This window comes from Procambarus clarkii, chromosome 85 (assembly GCF_040958095.1).
Source record: "Procambarus clarkii isolate CNS0578487 chromosome 85, FALCON_Pclarkii_2.0, whole genome shotgun sequence".
Classification (NCBI taxonomy): domain Eukaryota; kingdom Metazoa; phylum Arthropoda; class Malacostraca; order Decapoda; family Cambaridae; genus Procambarus; species Procambarus clarkii.
In genome coordinates, this window is record NC_091234.1 from 13071846 (window position 1) to 13094924 (window position 23079).

General features: G+C 52.3%; 1 protein-coding gene across 1 annotated transcript in view; it reads right to left on the reverse strand.

Moving 5' to 3' along the window:
* LOC138358692 (platelet binding protein GspB-like) overlaps nucleotides 1–23079 on the reverse strand; it is a 59735-nt gene that overhangs the window by 25900 nt on the left and 10756 nt on the right. The window contains exons 11-23 of the mRNA XM_069316847.1: nucleotides 21588–21773; nucleotides 20685–20810; nucleotides 20097–20222; nucleotides 19785–19970; nucleotides 18882–19049; nucleotides 18294–18419; nucleotides 6765–6890; nucleotides 5967–6470; nucleotides 4238–4447; nucleotides 1813–1938; nucleotides 1435–1602; nucleotides 873–1016; nucleotides 263–430 (exon numbers count right to left, since the gene is read on the reverse strand). Coding sequence (XP_069172948.1) covers nucleotides 263–430; nucleotides 873–1016; nucleotides 1435–1602; nucleotides 1813–1938; nucleotides 4238–4447; nucleotides 5967–6470; nucleotides 6765–6890; nucleotides 18294–18419; nucleotides 18882–19049; nucleotides 19785–19970; nucleotides 20097–20222; nucleotides 20685–20810; nucleotides 21588–21773 — 2364 coding nt within the window. The remainder of the gene's footprint in view (nucleotides 1–262; nucleotides 431–872; nucleotides 1017–1434; nucleotides 1603–1812; nucleotides 1939–4237; nucleotides 4448–5966; nucleotides 6471–6764; nucleotides 6891–18293; nucleotides 18420–18881; nucleotides 19050–19784; nucleotides 19971–20096; nucleotides 20223–20684; nucleotides 20811–21587; nucleotides 21774–23079) is intronic.

Here is a 23079-nt window from a genome sequence, read left to right on the forward strand (position 1 = left end):
ACCTGCAGCAGCCACATGTGCTTCACTGATGAACTGCAACACACTTGCAGCAGCCACATGTGTCTCACTGATGGACTGCAACACACCTGCAGCAGCCACATTTACCTCACTGATGGTCTGTAACATATCTGCAGCAGCCACATGTGCCTCACTGATGGACTGCAACACACCTGCAACAGCCATATGTGCCTCACTGGACTGCAATAAATCTGCAACACACCTGCAGCAGCCACAAGTGCCTCACTGATGGTCTGCAACACACCTGCAGCAGCCACATGTGTCTCACTGATGGACTGCAGCACATCTGCAGCAGCCACATGTGCCTCACAGATGGACTGGAAAACATCTGCAGCACCCATATGTGCCTCACTGATGGTCTGCAACACATCTGCAGCAGCCACAAGTACCTCACTGATGGTCTGCAACACAACTGCAGCAGCCACATGTGCCTCACTGATGGACTGCAACATATCTGCAGCAGCCACAAGTGCCTCATTGATGGTCTGCAACACACCTGCAGCAGCCACATGCGTCTCACTGATGGACTACAGCACATCTGCAGCAGCCACATGTGCCTCACTGATGGACTGCTACACACCTGCAGCAGCCACATGTGCCTCACAGATTGACTGCAACACACCTGCAACCGCCACATGTGCCTCAGTGATGAACTGCAACACACCTGCAACAAACATGTGCCTCACTGATGAACTGCAACACACCTGCAACAGCCACATGTGCCTCACTGATGGACTGCAACACACCTGCAGCAGCCACATGTGCCTCACTGATGGAATGCAACACACCTGCAACAGCTACATGTGCTTCACTGATGAACTGCAGCACACCTGCAGCAGCCACATTTACCTGACTGATGGTCTGCAACATATCTGCAGCAGCCACATGTGTCTCACTGATGGACTGCAACACATCTGCAGCAACTACATGCACCTTTCTGATGGACTGCAACACACATGCAACAGCCACATGTGAATCACTGATGGTCAGTAACACACCTGTAACAGCCACATGTGCCTCACTGATGAACTGCAACATACCTGCAGCAGCCACCTGTGTCTCACTGATGGACTGCAACACACCTGCAACAGCCACATGTGCCTCACTGATGAATTGCAACACACCTGCAGCAGCCACCTGTGCCCCACTGATGGACTGCAACACACCTGCAGCAGCCACATTTACCTCACTGATGGTCTGCAACATATCTGCAGCAGCCACATGTGTCTCACTGATGGACTGCAACACATCTGCAGCAGCAATATGCACCTCACTGATGGACTGCAACACACCTGCAGCTGCCACCAGTGCCTCACTGATGGACTGCAACACACCTGCAACGGCCACATGTGCCTCACTGATGAACTGTAACACACCTGAACCAGCCACATGTGCCTCTGATGGACTGCAACACACCTGCAACAGCCACATGTGCCTCGCTGATGAACTGCAACACACCTGCCGCAGCCATCTGTGCCTCACTGATGAACTGCAACACACCTGCAGCAGCCACCTGTGCCTCATTGATGGACTGCAACACACCTGCAGCAGCCTTATGTGCCTCGCTGATGAACTGCAACACACCTTCAACATCCACATGTGCCTCACTGATGAACTGCAACACACAAGCAGTAGCCACCTGTGCCTCACTGACGGACTGGAACACACCTGCTACAGCCACATGTGCCTCACTGATGAACTGCAACACACCTGCAGCAGCCATATGTGCCTCATTGATGGACTGCAACACACCTGCAACAGCCACATGTGTCTTTCCAATTGACTGCAACAAACCTGCAACAGCTACATGTGCCTTCTTGATGAACTGCAACACACCTGCAACAGCCACATTTGCCTTCTTGATGAACTGCACCATATCTGCAGCAGCCTTATGTGCCTCTCTGATGGACTGCAACAAACCTGTAACAGCCACATGTGCCTCACTGATGGACTGCAACACACCTGCAGCAGCCACATTTACCTCACTGATGGACTGCAACACATCTGCACCAGCCACATGTGCCTCACTGATGGACTGCAACACACCTGCAACAGCCACATGTGCCTCACTGATGAATTGCAACACACCTGCATCAGCCACATGTGCCTCACTGATGAACTGCAACACACCTGCATCAGCCACCTGTGCCTCACTGTTGGACTGCAACACACCTGCAACAGCCACATTTACCTCACTGATGGACTGCAACACATCTGCAGCAGCAACCTGTGCCTCACTGATGAACTGGAACACACCTGCAACAGCCACATGTGCTTCACTGATGGACTGCAACACAAATGCAACAGCCACATGTGCCCCACTGATGAACTGCAACACACCTGCAGCAGTCACCTGTGCCTTACTGATGGACGGCAACACACCTGCAACAGCCACATGTGCCTCACTGATGGACTGTAACACACCTGCATCAGCCACATGTGCCTCACTGATGAACTGCAACACACCTGCATCAGCCACCTGTGCCTCACTGTTGGACTGCAACACACCTGCAACAGCCACATTTACCTCTCTGATGGACTGCAACACACCTGCACCAGCCACTTTTACCTCACTGATGGACTGCAACACACCTGCAACAGCCACATGTGCCTCACTGATGGACTGCAACACAAATGCAACAGCCACATGTGCCCCACTGATGAACTGCAACACACCTGCAGCAGTCACCTGTGCCTTACTGATGGACGGCAACACACCTGCAACAGCCACATGTGCCTCACTGATGGACTGTAACACACCTGCAACAGCCACATGTGCCTCACTGATGAAATGCAACACACCTGCAGCAGCGACCTGTGCCTCACTGATGGACTGCAACACACCTGCAACGGCCACATGTGCCCCACTGATGAACTGCAACACACCTGCAACAGCCATATGTGCCTCACTGATGGACTGCAACACACCTGCAACAGCCACATGTGCCTCACTGATGGATTGCAACACACCTGCAGCAGCCACATGTGCTTTACTGATGAACTGCAACATACCTGCAACAGTCACATTTACCTCACTGATGGTCTGCACCATATCTGCAGCAGCCACATGTGCCTCACTGATGGACTGCAACACACCTGCAACAGCCACATGTGCTTCACTGATGGACTGCAACACACCTGCAGCAGCCACTCGTGTCTCACTGATGGACTGCAACACACCTGCAACAACCACATTTACCTCACTGATGGTCTGTAACATATCTGCAGCAGCCACATGTGCCTCACTGATGGACTGCAACACACCTGCAGCAGCCACATGTGCCTCACTGATTAACTGCAACAAACATGCAACAGCCACATGTGCCTCACTGATGGACTGCAACACACCTGCAGCAGCCACATGTGCTTCACTGATGAACTGCAACACACTTGCAGCAGCCACATGTGTCTCACTGATGGACTGCAACACACCTGCAGCAGCCACATTTACCTCACTGATGGTCTGTAACATATCTGCAGCAGCCACATGTGCCTCACTGATGGACTGCAACACACCTGCAACAGCCATATGTGCCTCACTGGAATGCAACAAATCTGCAACAGCCGCATGTGCCTAACTGATGGACTGCAACACATCTGCAGCAGCCACGAGTGCCTCACTGATGGTCTGCAACACACCTGCAGCAGCCACAAGTGCCTCACTGATGGTCTGCAACACACCTGCAGCAGCCACATGTGTCTCACTGATGGACTGCAGCACATCTGCAGCAGCCACATGTGCCTCACTGATGGACTGCAAAACATCTGCAGCACCCTATGTGCCTCACTGGTCTGCAACACATCTGCAGCAGCCACAAGTGCCTCACTGATGGACTGCAAAACATCTGCAGCACCCTATGTGCCTCACTGGTCTGCAACACATGTGCAGCAGCCACAAGTGCCTCACTGATGGTCTGCAACACACCTGCAGCAGCCACATGCGTCTCACTGATGGACTGCAGCACATCTGCAGCAGCCACATGTGCCTCACTGATGGACTGCTACACACCTGCAGCCGCCACCTGTGCCTCACAGATTGACTGCAACACACCTGCAACTGCCACATGTGCCTCAGTGATGGACTGCAACACACCTGCAACAAACACATGTGCCTCACTGATGAACTGCAACACACCTGCAACAGCCACATGTGCCTCACTGATGGACTGCAACACACCTGCAGCAGCCACATGTGCCTCACTGATGGAATGCAACACACCTGCAACAGCCACATGTGCTTCACTGATGAACTGCAACACACCTGCAGCAGCCGCATTTACCTGACTGATGGTCTGCAACATATCTGCAGCAGCCACATGTGTCTCACTGATGGACTGCAACACATCTGCAGCAACCACATGTACCTTTCTGATGGACTGCAACACACATGCAACAGCCACATGTGAATCACTGATGGTCTGTAACACACCTGCAACAGCCACATGTGCCTCACTGATGAACTGCAACATACCTGCAGCAGCCACCTGTGTCTCACTGATGGACTGCAACACACCTGCAACAGCCACATGTGCCTCACTGATGAATTGCAACACACCTGCAGCAGCTACCTGTGCCCCACTGATGGACTGCAACACTGTTACGGCCCTCTCGGGACGCAACGGGGTCCTTACTCTGATGTTGTTAGAGGAAGTTGTATCCGACCCCAAGCCAGTAGTGGCTTTCAAGGGATGTGATCCGTGACGCAAGAAACTTAAAGGGGGAAGGGAAAGAAAGTTAAGAACTTAAGACTATAATTGTTACCATCACCAAATAAATAATATATAAAAGAGTGCACAGGGGGAGGGGTATTAACACTGTACAGGGGAAATACACAATCGTCTTCTGCTGAAGACTCTGGATCCTGATTCTCGGTGCTGAGTCCTCGGTGCCTTCGTGGTCTCTTGACGAATCCTTCGACCAAGCTGAGTCTACCCCAGACACAGGCCAGCCAAAACACAGTTCCACTGGGGGCACCGCCGTGGAGGCCGTCAACCACAAGTCCAGCAGGTCTGCTGGCAGGTTCCGGATCAGCAAGGCTGGTCAGGCCATTCCACGAACGATATAAGGGTAACGCCCTAGAAAGGAGCCTTGTGTGATACCACAAATCACTCTGCTGTCCTCAATACCCCAGTGGATAGTCGTCTCTAGCAGTCGGTCCCGGGTAATCCTTCTACTGCCACTCCACTGGCAGGGTAACACCACAGTGTTCTTCCGGGAGGCGACTCACAGCTGCTACAGCAAAGCACAAGGTATGGGGACGGCTGCCTTGGGTAGACTGACTCCAATTCCATCACAGCAGTCCCAGGTCGACTCTGTAAGCAGACACGTCATCAATAACTGGGACACACTAAGGCACCTCACTTACAGGCTCAGACACAAACGCCCACCTATCCACTCCATAGATGGCGCTGGTGTCTGAGCACCACCTCACCAGAGGTCAGCAGCGGCTGTGTTGAGCGCTGAACCGGACTAGAAACTGGCCCTTGTGGCCAGTATACGTCGTCCCCACCAGGTGTCGTCGTCCGTTTGGAGGGGGTTTCGGGAGCTGACCCACAGATGGCGCGGTCGTCACTGCTCCGTGCTCGGACGCTGGATCCGGGTTTGTAACAAACACACCTACAACAGCCACATGTGCCTCACTGATGGACTGCAACACACCAGCAACAGCCACATGTGTCTTCTTGATGAACTGCAACACAATTGCAGCAGCCACATTTACCTCACTGATGGTCTGCAACATATCTGCAGCAGCCACATGTGTCTCACTGATGGACTGCAACACATCTGCAGCAGCAACATGCACCTCACTGATGGACTGCAACACACCTGCAGCAGCCACCAGTGCCTCACTGATGGACTGCAACACACCTGCAACAGCCACATGTGCCTCACTGATGAACTGTAACACACCTGAACCAGTCACATGTGCCTCATGGACTGCAACACACCTGCAACAGCCACATGTGCCTCACTGATGAACTGCAACACACCTGCCGCAGCCATCTGTGCCTCACTGATGAACTGCAACACACCTGCAGCAGCCACATGTGCCTCACTGATGGACTGCAATACACCTGCAGCAGCCTTATGTGCCTCGCTGATGAACTGCAACACACCTGCAACATCCACATGTGCCTCACTGATGAACTGCAACACACAAGCAGCAACCACCTGTGCCTCACTGACGGACTGGAACACACCTGCAACAGCCACATGTGCCTCACTGATGAACTGCAACATACCTGCAGCAGCCATCTGTGCCTCACTGATGGACTGCAACACACCTGCAACAGCCACATGTGCCTTACCGATTGACTGCAACAAACCTGCAACAGCCACATGTGCCTTCTTGATGAACTGCAACACACCTGCAACAGCCACATGTGCCTTCTTGATGAACTGCACCATATCTGCAGCAGCCATATGTGCTTCTCTGATGGACTGCAACACACCTGTAACAGCCACATGTGCCTCACTGATGGACTGCAACACACCTGCAGCAGCCACATTTACCTCACTGATGGACTGCAACACATCTGCAGCAGCCACATGTGCCTCACTGATGGACTGCAACACATCTGCAACAGCCACATGTGCCTCACTGATGAATTACAACACCCCTGCAGCAGCCACCTGTGCCTCACTGATGAACTGGAACACACCTGCAACAGCCACATGTGCTTCACTGATGAACTGCAATACACCTGCACCAGCCACTTTTACCTCACTGATGGACTGAAACACACCTGCAACAGCCACATGTGCCTTCTTGATGAACTGCACCATATCTGCAGCAGCCATATGTGCTTCTCTGATGGACTGCAACACACCTGTAACAGCCACATGTGCCTCACTGATGGACTGCAACACACCTGCAGCAGCCACATTTACCTCACTGATGGACTGCAACACATCTGCAGCAGCCACATGTGCCTCACTGATGGACTGCAACACATCTGCAACAGCCACATGTGCCTCACTGATGAATTACAACACCCCTGCAGCAGCCACCTGTGCCTCACTGATGAACTGGAACACACCTGCAACAGCCACATGTGCTTCACTGATGAACTGCAACACACCTGCACCAGCCACTTTTACCTCACTGATGGACTGCAACACACCTGCAACAGCCACATGTGCCTCACTGATGGACTGCAACACACCTGCAACAGCCACATGTGCCCCACTGATGAACTGCAACACACCCGCAGCAGTCACTTGTGCCTAACTGATGGACGCCAACACACCTGCAACAGCCACATGTGCCTCACTGATGGACTGTAACACACCTGCAGCAGCGATCTGTGCCTCACTGATGGACTGCAACACACCTGCAACGGCCACATGTGCCTCACTGATGAACTGCAACACACCTGCAACAGCCACATGTGCCTCACTGATGGACTGCAACACACCTGCAACAGCCACATGTGCCTCAATGATGGACTGCAATACACCTGCAACAGCCACATGTGCCTCACTGATGAACTGCAACACACCTACAACAGTCACATTTACCTCACTGATGGTCTGCACCATATCTGCAGCAGCCACATGTGCTTCACTGATGGACTGCAACACACCTGCAACAGCCAAATGTGCTTCACTGATGGACTGCAACACACCTGCAGCAGCCACATGTCTCACTGATGGACTGCAACACACCTGCAACAGCCACATGTGCCTCACTGATGGACTGCAACACACCTGCAGCAGCCACATGTGCTTCACTGATGAACTGCAACACACCTGCAGCAGTCACATGTGCCTCACTGATGGACTGCAACACACCTGCATCAGCCACATGTGCCTCACTGATGAACTGCAACACCTGCATCAGCCACCTGTGCCTCACTGTTGGACTGCAACACACCTGCAACAGCCACATTTACCTCACTAATGGACTGCAACACATCTGCAGCAGCCACCTGTACCTCACTGATGAACTGGAACACACCTGCAACTGCCACATGTGCTTCACTGATGAACTGCAACACACCTGCACCAGCCACTTTTACCTCACTGATGGACTGCAACACACCTGCAACAGCCACATGTGCCTCACTGATGGACTGCAACACAAATGCAACAGCCACATGTGCCCCACTGATGAACTGCAACACACCTGCAGCAGTCACCTGTGCCTTACTGATAGACGGCAACACACCTGCAACAGCCACATGTGCCTCACTGATGGACTGTAACACACCTGAAACAGCCACATGTGCCTCACTGATGAAATGCAACACACCTGCAGCAGCGACCTGTGTGGGAACCGACCTGTGAGATTTATATTTATTTAATTTATATGAATTTATATTTACGTTAATTTATATACTTCGATAGCAATTTGTATAATGATAAGTGGACTGTATTTCTGCAATAATCTCTTAATCTCACAAATCGATCCTCTACACATTAGGGGGGGTTTATTAATTGAATATATATGCAGCCAATCAAACTACAGTAATAGACTACATACATTGAAGAGGTTCCTTATCTTATAGTACAGCAGGTTAGTCCACCAGATATAACAAGGGTGTAGACACCAAATTATCCTCTTTGAGGTAGCTTCCATCACCCAGTAACTGGTGCACAGTCTTCCTCGTCTTGACCTGTTAAAAGGGCGCTAGCTGTAAAGCCAGGTACCTATATATGACAAGCTATATCAGAGAAAATACTATACATGGAACAATAAAGACCTGGCTTAATTACCTTTAGTTTGAGGCTTCCACGTGCTCTAACCGGCTCACCCTATATAATGACATTAATGGCCATAAATGAGGATGCATGGGTTTCGGAAAGAACACTTAACTTGAATTTGTTGACAGCGTGTTGAAAATGGTACACCTTTGGTTTCCATAACACTACGTCCAAGTAAAATTAACAGGAGCCGAATTTGCTCTCGTGTGAGCCTCTGGTCTCGTATAAACAATGGCTGCCCCTTCCTCACTGACGCCTGGCTTACATTGTCCAGATTTCAGAAAGTGATAGAAGGGTCACATTTACTCTACTTTAATATTGATAATTAAGTTAATTTATATAAGATGTTTTTATGATGGTAAAGTCCAAAGACTAATGTATTTAAGAATAAGTCCCACCATAATAGGTGGAGAATATAATAGTATGTGGTAATGATATCCCGTTTTCTATAGACGGTAATTCCACTACAAGTTACGTTTTCTATGGGTAACTTGTTGGTAATACAGCAGCAATTATCTGTATGATTATTAAATGGTGTCGGATTTTCCGACAACCTGTGCCTCACTGATGGACTGCAACACACCTGCAACGGCCACATGTGCCTCACTGATGAACTGCAACACACCTGCAACAGCCACATGTGCCTCACTGATGGACTGCAACACACCTGCAACAGCCACATGTGCCTCACTGATGGACTGCAATACACCTGCAACAGTCACATGTGCCTCACTGATGGATTGCAACACACCTGCAGCAGCCACATGTGCTTTACTGATGAACTGCAACACACCTGCAAGTCACATTTACCTCACTGATGGTCTGCACCATATCTGCAGCAGCTATATGTGCCTCACTGATGGACTGCGACACACCTGCAACAGCCACATGTGTCTCACTGATGGACTGCAACACACCTGCAACAGCCACATGTGCCTCACTGATGGACTGCAACACACCTGCAACAGCCACATGTGCCTCACTGATGGACTGCAACACACCTGCAGCAGCCACATGTGCCTCACTGATTAACTGCAACAAACCTGCAGCAGCCAAATGTGCCTCACTGATGGACTGCAACACACCTGCAGCAGCCACATGAGCTTAACTGATGAACTGCAACACACTTGCAGCAGCCACATGTGTCTCACTGATGGACTGCAACACACCTGCAGCAGCCACATTTACCTCACTGATGGTCTGTAACATATCTGCAGCAGCCACATGTGCCTCACTGATGGACTGCAACACACCTGCAACAGCCATATGTGCCTCACTGGACTGCAACAAATCTGCAACAGCCGCATGTGCCTAACTGATGGACTGCAACACATCTGCAGCAGCCACGAGTGCCTCACTGATGGTCTGCAACACACCTGCAGCAGCCACAAGTGCCTCACTGATGGTTTGCAACACACCTGCAGCAGCCACATGTGTCTCACTGATGGACTGCAGCACATCTGCAGCAGCCACATGTGCCTCACTGATGGACTGCAAAACATCTGCAGCACCCATATGTGCCTCACTGATGGTCTGCAACACACCTGCAGCAGCCACATGTGCCTCACTGATGGACTGCAACACATCTGCAGCAGCCACAAGTGCCTCACTGATGGTCTGCAACACACCTGCAGCAGCCACATGCGTCTCACTGATGGACTACAGCACATCTGCAGCAGCCACATGTGCCTCACTGATGAACTGCAACACACCTGCAACAGCCACATGTGCCTCACTGATGAACTGCAACACACCTGCAACAGCCATATGTGCCTCACTGATGGACTGCAACACACCTGCAACAGCCACATGTGCCTCACTGATGGACTGCAATACACCTGCAACAGCCACATGTGCCTCACTGATGGATTGCAACACACCTGCAGCAGCCACATGTGCTTTACTGATGAACTGCAACACACCTGCAAGTCACATTTACCTCACTGATGGTCTGCACCATATCTGCAGCAGCCACATGTGCCTCACTGATGGACTGCAACACACCTGCAACAGCCACATGTGCTTCACTGATGGACTGCAACACACCTGCAGCAGCCACTCGTGTCTCACTGATGGACTGCAACACACCTGCAACAGCCACATTTACCTCACTGATGGTCTGTAACATATCTGCAGCAGCCACATGTGCCTCACTGATGGACTGCAACACACCTGCAGCAGCCACATGTGCCTCACTGATTAACTGCAACAAACATGCAACAGCCACATGTGCCTCACTGATGGACTGCAACACACCTGCAGCAGCCACATGTGCTTCACTGATGAACTGCAACACACTTGCAGCAGCCACATGTGTCTCACTGATGGACTGCAACACACCTGCAGCAGCCACATTTACCTCACTGATGGTCTGTAACATATCTGCAGCAGCCACATGTGCCTCACTGTTGGACTGCAACACACCTGCAACAGCCATATGTGCCTCACTGGACTGCAACAAATCTGCAACAGCCGCATGTGCCTAACTGATGGACTGCAACACATCTGCAGCAGCCACGAGTGCCTCACTGATGGTCTGCAACACACCTGCAGCAGCCACAAGTGCCTCACTGATGGTCTGCAACACACCTGCAGCAGCCACATGTGTATCACTGATGGACTGCAGCACATCTGCAGCAGCCACATGTGCCTCACTGATGGACTGCAAAACATCTGCAGCACCCGTATGTGCCTCACTGGTCTGCAACACATCTGCAGCAGCCACAAGTGCCTCACTGATGGTCTGCAACACACCTGCAGCAGCCACATGTGCCTCACTGATGGACTGCAACACATCTGCAGCAGCCACAAGTGCCTCACTGATGGTCTGCAACACACCTGCAGCAGCCACATGCGTCTCACTGATGGACTGCAGCACATCTGCAGCAGCCACATGTGCCTCACTGATGGACTGCTACACACCTGCAGCCGCCACCTGTGCCTCACAGATTGACTGCAACACACCTGCAACCGCCACATGTGCCTCAGTGATGGACTGCAACACACCTGCAACAAACACATGTGCCTCACTGATGAACTGCAACACACCTGCAACAGCCACATGTGCCTCACTGATGGATTGCAACACACCTGCAACAGCCACATGTGCCCCACTGATGAACTGCAACACACCCGCAGCAGTCACTTGTGCCTAACTGATGGACGCCAACACACCTGCAACAGCCACATGTGCCTCACTGATGGACTGTAACACACCTGCAACAGCCACATGTGCCTCACTGATGAAATGCAACACACCTGCAGCAGCGATCTGTGCCTCACTGATGGACTGCAACACACCTGCAACGGCCACATGTGCCTCACTGATGAACTGCAACACACCTGCAACAGCCACATGTGCCTCACTGATGGACTGCAACACACCTGCAACAGCCACATGTGCCTCACTGATGGACTGCAATACACCAGCAACAGCCACATGTGCCTCACTGATGAACTGCAACACACCTACAACAGTCACATTTACCTCACTGATGGTCTGCACCATATCTGCAGCAGCCACATGTGCTTCACTGATGGACTGCAACACACCTGCAACAGCCAAATGTGCTTCACTGATGGACTGCAACACACCTGCAGCAGCCACATGTGTCTCACTGATGGACTGCAACACACCTGCAACAGCCACATGTGCCTCACTGATGGACTGCAACACACCTGCAGCAGCCACATGTGCCTCACTGATGAACTGCAACACACCTGCAACAGCCACATGTGCCTCACTGATGAACTGCAACACACCTGCAACAGCCATATGTGCCTCACTGATGGACTGCAACACACCTGCAACAGCCACATGTGCCTCACTGATGGACTGCAATACACCTGCAACAACCACATGTGCCTCACTGATGGATTGCAACACACCTGCAGCAGCCACATGTGCTTTACTGATGAACTGCAACACACCTGCAAGTCACATTTACCTCACTGATGGTCTGCACCATATTTGCAGCAGCCACATGTGCCTCACTGATGGACTGCAACACACCTGCAACAGCCACATGTGCTTCACTGATGGACTGCAACACACCTGCAGCAGCCACTCGTGTCTCACTGATGGACTGCAACACACCTGCAACAGCCACATTTACCTCACTGATGGTCTGTAACATATCTGCAGCAGCCACATGTGCCTCACTGATGGACTGCAACACACCTGCAGCAGCCACATGTGCCTCACTGATTAACTGCAACAAACAATGCAACAGCCACATGTGCCTCACTGATGGACTGCAACACACCTGCAGCAGCCACATGTGCTTCACTGATGAACTGCAACACACTTGCAGCAGCCACATGTGTCTCACTGATGGACTGCAACACACCTGCAGCAGCCACATGTGCCACACTGATGAACTGCAACACACCTGCAGCAGCCACATGTGCCTCACTGATGGACTGCTACACACCTGCAGCAGCCACATGTGCTTCACTGATGAACTGCAACACACCTGCAGCAGTCACATGTGCCTCACTGATGGACTGCAACACACCTGCATCAGCCACATGTGCCTCACTGATGAACTGCAACACACCTGCATCAGCCACCTGTGCCTCACTGTTGGACTGCAACACACCTGCAACAGCCACATTTACCTCACTAATGGACTGCAACACATCTGCAGCAGCCACCTGTGCCTCACTGATGAACTGGAACACACCTGCAACAGCCACATGTGCTTCACTGATGAACTGCAACACACCTGCACCAGCCACTTTTACCTCACTGATGGACTGCAACACACCTGCAACAGCCACATGTGCCTCACTGATGGACTGCAACACAAATGCAACAGCCACATGTGCCCCACTGATGAACTGCAACACACCTGCAGCAGTCACCTGTGCCTTACTGATAGACGGCAACACACCTGCAACAGCCACATGTGCCTCACTGATGGACTGTAACACACCTGAAACAGCCACATGTGCCTCACTGATGAAATGCAACACACCTGCAGCAGCGACCTGTGCCTCACTGATGGACTGCAATACACCTGCAACGGCCACATGTGCCTCACTGATGAACTGCAACACACCTGCAACAGTCACATGTGCCTCACTGATGGACTGCAACACACCTGCAACAGCCACATGTGCCTCACTGATGGACTGCAATACACCTGCAACAGCCACATGTGCCTCACTGATGGATTGCAACACACCTGCAGCAGCCACATGTGCTTTACTGATGAACTGCAACACACCTGCAAGTCACATTTACCTCACTGATGGTCTGCACCATATCTGCAGCAGCCACATGTGCCTCACTGATGGACTGCGACACACCTGCAACAGCCACATGTGTCTCACTGATGGACTGCAACACACCTGCAAGTCACATTTACCTCACTGATGGTCTGCACCATATCTGCAGCAGCCACATGTGCCTCACTGATGGACTGCAACACACCTGCAGCAGCCATATGTGCCTCACTGATTAACTGCAACAAACCTGCAGCAGCCACATGTGCTTCACTGATGGACTGCAACACACCTGCAGCAGCCACATGTGCTTCACTGATGAACTGCAACACACTTGCAGCAGCCACATGTGTCTCACTGATGGACTGCAACACACCTGCAGCAGCCACATTTACCTCACTGATGGTCTGTAACATATCTGCAGCAGCCACATATGCCTCACTGATGGACTGCAACACATCTGCAACAGCCATATGTGCCTCACTGGACTGCAACAAATCTGCAACAGCCGCATGTGCCTAACTGATGGACTGCAACACATCTGCAGCAGGCACGAGTGCCTCACTGATGGTCTGCAACACACCTGCAGCAGCCACAAGTGCCTCACTGATGGTCTGCAACACACCGGCAGCAGCCACATGTGTCTCACTGATGGACTGCAGCACATCTGCAGCAGCCACATGTGCCTCACTGATGGACTGCAAAACATCTGCAGCACCCATATGTGCCTCACTGATGGTCTGCAACACACCTGCAGCAGCCACATGTGCCTCAGTGATGGACAGCAACACATCTGCAGCAGCCACAAGTGCCTCACTGATGGTCTGCAACACACCTGCAGCATCCACATGCGTCTCACTGATGGACTACAGCACATCTGCAGCAGCCACATGTGCCTCACTGATGGACTGCTACACACCTGCAGCAGCCACATGTGCCTCACTGTTGGACTGCAACACACCTGCAGCCGCCACTTGTGCCTCACAGATTTACTGCAAAACACCTGCAACCGCCACATGGGCCTCATTGATGGACTGCAACACACCTGCAACAAACACATGTGCCTCACTGATGGACTGCAACACAAATGCAACAGCCACATGTGCCCCACTGATGAACTGCAACACACCTGCAGCAGTCCCCTGTGCCTTACTGATGGACGGCAACAGACCTGCAACAGCCACATGTGCCTCACTGATGGACTGTAACACACCTGCAACAGCCACATGTGCCTCACTGATGAAATGCAACACACCTGCAGCAGCGACCTGTGCCTCACTGATGGACTGCAACACACCTGCAACGGCCACATGTGCCTCACTGATGAACTGCAACACACCTGCAACAGCCATATGTGCCTCACTGATGGACTGCAACACACCTGCAACAGCCACATGTGCCTCACTGATGGACTGCAATACACCTGCAACAGCCACATGTGCCTCACTGATGGATTGCAACACACCTGCAGCAGCCACATGTGCTTTACTGATGAACTGCAACACACCTGCAAGTCACATTTACCTCACTGATGGTCTGCACCATATCTGCAGCAGCCACATGTGCCTCACTGATGGACTGCAACACACCTGCAACAGCCACATGTGTTTCACTGATGGACTGCAACACACCTGCAGCAGCCACTCGTGTCTCACTGATGGACTGCAACACACCTGCAACAGCCACATTTACCTCACTGATGGTCTGTAACATATCTGCAGCAGCCACATGTGCCTCACTGATGGACTGCAACACACCTGCAGCAGCCACATGTGCCTCACTGATTAACTGCAACAAACATGCAACAGCCACATGTGCCTCACTGATGGACTGCAACACACCTGCAGCAGCCACATGTGCTTCACTGATGAACTGCAACAGACTTGCAGCAGCCACGTGTCTCACTGATGGACTGCAACACACCTGCAGCAGCCACATTTACCTCACTGATGGTCTGTAACACATCTGCAGCAGCCACATGTGCCTCACTGATGGACTGCAACACACCTGCAACAGCCATATGTGCCTCACTGGACTGCAACAAATCTGCAACAGCCGCATGTGCCTAACTGATGGACTGCAACACATCTGCAGCAGCCACGAGTTCCTCACTGATGGTCTGCAACACACCTGCAGCAGCCACAAGTGCCTCACTGATGGTCTGCAACACACCTGCAGCAGCCACATGTGTCTCACTGATGGACTGCAGCACATCTGCAGCAGCCACATGTGCCTCACTGATGGACTGCAAAACATCTGCAGCACCCGTATGTGCCTCACTGGTCTGCAACACATCTGCAGCAGCCACAAGTGCCTCACTGATGGTCTGCAACACACCTGCAGCAGCCACATGTGCCTCACTGATGGACTGCAACACATCTGCAGCAGCCACAAGTGCCTCACTGATGGTCTGCAACACACCTGCAGCAGCCACATGCGTCTCACTGATGGACTGCAGCACATCTGCAGCAGCCACATGTGCCTCACTGATGGACTGCTACACACCTGCAGCCGCCACCTGTGCCTCACAGATTGCAACACACCTGCAACCGCCACATGTGCCTCAGTGATGGACTGCAACACACCTGCAACAAACAAATGTGCCTCACTGATGAACTGCAACACACCTGCAACAGCCACATGTGCCTCACTGATGGACTGCAACTTACCTGCAGCAGCCACATGTGCCTCACTGATGGAATGCAACACACCTGCAACAGCCACATGTGCTTCACTGATGAACTGCAACGCACCTGCAGCAGCCAAATTTACCTGACTGATGGTCTGCAACATATCTGCAGCAGCCACATGTGTCTCACTGATGGACTGCAACACATCTGCAGCAACCACATGTACCTTTCTGATGGACTGCAACATACATGCAACAGCCACATGTGAATCACTGATGGTCTGTAACACACCTGCAACAGCCACATGTGCCTCACTGATGAACTGCAACATACCTGCAGCAGCCACCTGTGTCTCACTGATGGACTGCAACACACCTGCAACAGCCACATGTGCCTCACTGATGAATTGCAACACACCTGCAGCAGCCACCTGTGCCCCACTGATGGACTGCAACACTGTTACGGCCCTCTGGGGACGCAACGGGGTCCTTACTCTGATGTTGTAGAGGAAGTTGTATCCGACCCCAAGCCAGTAGTGGCTTTCAAGGGATGTGATCCGTGACGCAAGAAACTTAAAGGGGGAAGGGAAAGAAAGTTAAGAACTTAAGACTATAATTGTTACCATCACCAAATAAATAATATATAAAAGAGTGCACAGGGGGAGGGGTATTAACACTGTACAGGGGAAATACACAATCGTCTTCTGCTGAAGACTCTGGATCCTGATTCTCGGTGCTGAGTCCTCGGTGCCTTCGTGGTCTCTTGACGAATCCTTCGACCAAGCTGAGTCTACCCCAGACACAGGCCAGCCAAAACACAGTTCCACTGGGGGCACCGCCGTGGAGGCCGTCAACCACAAGTCCAGCAGGTCTGCTGGCAGGTTCCGGATCAGCAAGGCTGGTCAGGCCACTCCACGAACGATATAAGGGTAACACCCTAGAAAGGAGCCTTGTGTGATACCACAAATCACTCTGCTGTCCTCAATACCCCAGTGGATAGTCGTCTCCAGCAGTCGGTCCCGGGTAATCCTTCTACTGCCACTCCACTGGCAGGGTAACACCACAGTGTTCTTCCGGGAGCCGACTCACAGCTGCTACAGCAAAGCACAAGGTATGGGGACGGCTGCCTTGGGTAGACTGACTCCAATTCCATCACAGCAGTCCCAAGTCGACTCTGTAAGCAGACACGTCATCAATAACTGGGACACACTAAGGCACCTCACTTACAGGCTCAGACACAAAAGCCCACCTATCCACTCCATAGATGGCGCTGGTGTCTGAGCACCACCTCACCAGAGGTCAGCAGCGGCTGTGCTGAGCGCTGAACCGGACTAGAAACTGGCCCTTGTGGCCAGTATACGTCGTCCGCTTGGAGGGGGTTTCGGGAGCTGACCCACAGATGGCGCGGTCGTCACTGCTCCGTGCTCGGACGCTGGATCCGGGTTCGTAACAAACACACCTACAACAGCCACATGTGCCTCACTGATGGACTGCAACACACCAGCAACAGCCACATGTGTCTTCTTGATGAACTGCAACACACCTGCAGCAGCCACATTTACCTCACTGATGGTCTGCAACATATCTGCAGCAGCCACATGTGTCTCACTGATGGACTGCAACACATCTGCAGCAGCAACATGCACCTCACTGATGGACTGCAACACACCTGCAGCAGCCACCAGTGCCTCACTGATGGACTGCAACAAACCTGCAACAGCCACATGTGCCATCTTGATGAACTGCAACACACCTGCAACAGCCACATGTGCCTTCTTGATGAACTGCACCATATCTGCAGCAGCCATATGTGCCTCTCTGATGGACTGCAACACACCTGCAACAGCCACATGTGTCTCACTGATGGACTGCAACACACCTGCAACAGCCACATGTGCCTCACTGATGGACTGCAACACACCTGCAGCAGCCGCATGTGCCTCACTGATGAACTGCAACACACCTGCAGCAGCCACATGTGCCTCACTGATGGACTGCAACACACCTGCAGCAGCCACATGTGCTTCACTGATGAACTGCAACACACCTGCAGCAGCCACATGTGCCTCACTGATGAACTGCAACACACCTGCATCAGCCACCTGTGCCTCACTGTTGGACTGCAACACACCTGCAACAACCACATTTACCTCACTGATGGACTGCAACACATCTGCAGCAGCCACCTGTGCCTCACTGATGAACTGGAACACACCTGCAACAGCCACATGTGCTTCACTGATGAACTGCAACACACCTGCACCAGCCACTTTTACCTCACTGATGGACTGCAACACACCTGCAACAGCCACATGTGCCTCACTGATGGACTGCAACACAAATGCAACAGCCTTATGTGCCCCACTGATGAACTGCAACACACCTGCAGCAGTCACCTGTGCCTTACTGATAGCCGGCAACACACCTGCAACAGCCACATGTGCCTCACTGATGGACTGTAACACACCTGAAACAGCCACATGTGCCTCACTGATGAAATGCAACACACCTGCAGCAGCGACCTGTGCCTCACTGATGGACTGCAACACACCTGCAACGGCCACATGTGCCTCACTGATGAACTGCAACACACCTGCAACAGCCACATGTGCCTCACTGATGGACTGCAACGCACCTGCAACAGCCACATGTGCCTCACTGATGGACTGCAATACACCTGCAACAGCCACATGTGCCTCACTGATGGATTGCAACACACCTGCAACAGCCACATGTGCCTCACTGATGGACTGCAACACACCTGCAGCAGCCACATGTGCCTCACTGATTAACTGCAACAAACCTGCAGCAGCCACATGTGCCTCACTGATGGACTGCAACACACCTGCAGCAGCCACATGTGCTTCACTGATGAACTGCAACACACTTGCAGCAGCCACATGTGTGTCACTGATGGAATGCAACACACCTGCAGCAGCCACATTTACCTCACTGATGGTCTGTAACATATCTGCAGCAGCCACATGTGCCTCACTGATGGACTGCAACACACCTGCAACAACCATATGTGCCTCACTGGACTGCAACAAATCTGCAACAGCCGCATGTGCCTAACTGATGGACTGCAACACATCTGCAGCAGCCACGAGTGCCTCACTGATGGTCTGCAACACACCTGCAGCAGCCACAAGTGCCTCACTGATGGTCTGCAACACACCTGCAGCAGCCACATGTGTCTCACTGATGGACTGCAGCACATCTGCAGCAGCCACATGTGCCTCACTGATGGACTGCAAAACATCTGCAGCACCCATATGTGCCTCACTGATGGTCTGCAACACACCTGCAGCAGCCACATGTGCCTCACTGATGGACTGCAACACATCTGCAGCAGCCACAAGTGCCTCACTGATGGTCTGCAACACACCTGCAGTAGCCACATGCGTCTCACTGATGGACTACAGCACATCTGCAGCAGCCACATGTGCCTCACTGATGGACTGCTACACACCTGCAGCAGCCACATGTGCCTCACTGATGGACTGCAACAAACCTGCAACAGCCACATGTGCCTTCTTGATGAACTGCAACACACCTGCAACAGCCACATGTGCCTTCTTGATGAACTGCACCATATCTGCAGCAGCCATATGTGCCTCTCTGATGGACTGCAACACACCTGCAACAGCCACATGTGTCTCACTGATGGACTGCAACACACCTGCAACAGCCACATGTGCCTCACTGATGGACTGCAACACACCTGCAGCAGCCGCATGTGCCTCACTGATGAACTGCAACACACCTGCAGCAGCCACATGTGCCTCACTGATGGACTGCAACACACCTGCAGCAGCCACATGTGCTTCACTGATGAACTGCAACACACCTGCAGCAGCCACATGTGCCTCACTGATGAACTGCAACACACCTGCATCAGCCACCTGTGCCTCACTGTTGGACTGCAACACACCTGCAACAACCACATTTACCTCACTGATGGACTGCAACACATCTGCAGCAGCCACCTGTGCCTCACTGATGAACTGGAACACACCTGCAACAGCCACATGTGCTTCACTGATGAACTGCAACACACCTGCACCAGCCACTTTTACCTCACTGATGGACTGCAACACACCTGCAACAGCCACATGTGCCTCACTGATGGACTGCAACACAAATGCAACAGCCTTATGTGCCCCACTGATGAACTGCAACACACCTGCAGCAGTCACCTGTGCCTTACTGATGGGCGGCAACACACCTGCAACAGCCACATGTGCCTCACTGATGGACTGTAACACACCTGAAACAGCCACATGTGCCTCACTGATGAAATGCAACACACCTGCAGCAGCGACCTGTGCCTCACTGATGGACTGCAACACACCTGCAACGGCCACATGTGCCTCACTGATGAACTGCAACACACCTGCAACAGCCACATGTGCCTCACTGATGGACTGCAACGCACCTGCAACAGCCACATGTGCCTCACTGATGGACTGCAATACACCTGCAACAGCCACATGTGCCTCACTGATGGATTGCAACACACCTGCAACAGCCACATGTGCCTCACTGATGGACTGCAACACACCTGCAGCAGCCACATGTGCCTCACTGATTAACTGCAACAAACCTGCAGCAGCCACATGTGCCTCACTGATGGACTGCAACACACCTGCAGCAGCCACATGTGCTTCACTGATGAACTGCAACACACTTGCAGCAGCCACATGTGTGTCACTGATGGAATGCAACACACCTGCAGCAGCCACATTTACCTCACTGATGGTCTGTAACATATCTGCAGCAGCCACATGTGCCTCACTGATGGACTGCAACACACCTGCAACAACCATATGTGCCTCACTGGACTGCAACAAATCTGCAACAGCCGCATGTGCCTAACTGATGGACTGCAACACATCTGCAGCAGCCACGAGTGCCTCACTGATGGTCTGCAACACACCTACAGCAGCCACAAGTGCCTCACTGATGGTCTGCAACACACCTGCAGCAGCCACATGTGTCTCACTGATGGACTGCAGCACATCTGCAGCAGCCACATGTGCCTCACTGATGGACTGCAAAACATCTGCAGCACCCATATGTGCCTCACTGATGGTCTGCAACACACCTGCAGCAGCCACATGTGCCTCACTGATGGACTGCAACACATCTGCAGCAGCCACAAGTGCCTCACTGATGGTCTGCAACACACCTGCAGTAGCCACATGCGTCTCACTGATGGACTACAGCACATCTGCAGCAGCCACATGTGCCTCACTGATGGACTGCTACACACCTGCAGCAGCCACATGTGCCTCACTGATGGACTGCAACACACCTGCAACGGCCACATGTGCCTCACTGATGAACTGCAACACACCTGCAACAGCCATATGTGCCTCACTGATGGACTGCAACACACCTGCAACAGCCACATGTGCCTTACTGATGGACTGCAATACACCTGCAACAGTCACATGTGCCTCACTGATGGATTGCAACACACCTGCAGCAGCCACATGTGCTTTACTGATGAACTGCAACACACCTGCAACAGTCACATTTACCTCACTGATGGTCTGCACCATATCTGCAGCAGCCACATGTGCCTCACTGATGGACTGCAACACACCTGCAACAGCCACATTTACCTCACTGATGGTCTGTAACATATCTGCAGCAGCCACATGTGCCTCACTGATGGACTGCAACACACCTGCAGCAGCCACATGTGCCTCACTGATTAACTGCAACAAACATGCAACAGCCACATGTGCCTCACTGATGGACTGCAACACACCTGCAGCAGCCACATGTGCTTCACTGATGAACTGCAACACACTTGCAGCAGCCACATGTGTCTCACTGATGGACTGCAGCACATCTGCAGCAGCCACATGTGCCTCACTGATGGACTGCAAAACATCTGCAGAACCCGTATGTGCCTCACTGGTCTGCAACACATCAGCAGCAGCCACAAGTGCCTCACTGATGGTCTGCAACACACCTGCAGCAGCCACATGTGCCTCACTGATGGACTGCAACACATCTGCAGCAGCCACAAGTGCCTCACTGATGGTCTGCAACACACCTGCAGCAGCCACATGCATCTCACTGATGGACTGCAGCACATCTGCAGCAGCCACATGTGCCTCACTGATGGACTGCTACACACCTGCAGCCGCCACCTGTGCCTTACAGATTGACTGCAACACACCTGCAACCGCCACATGTGCCTCAGTGATGGACTGCAACACACCTGCAACAAACACATGTGCCTCACTGATGAACTGCAACACACCTGCAACAGCCACATGTGCCTCACTGATGGACTGCAACACACCTGCAGCAGCCACATGTGCCTCACTGATGAACTGCAACACACCTGCAGCAGCCACATTTACCTGACTGATGGTCTGCAACATATCTGCAGCAGCCACATGTGTCTCACTGATGGACTGCAACACATCTGCAGCAACCACATGTACCTTTCTGATGGACTGCAACACACCTGCAAC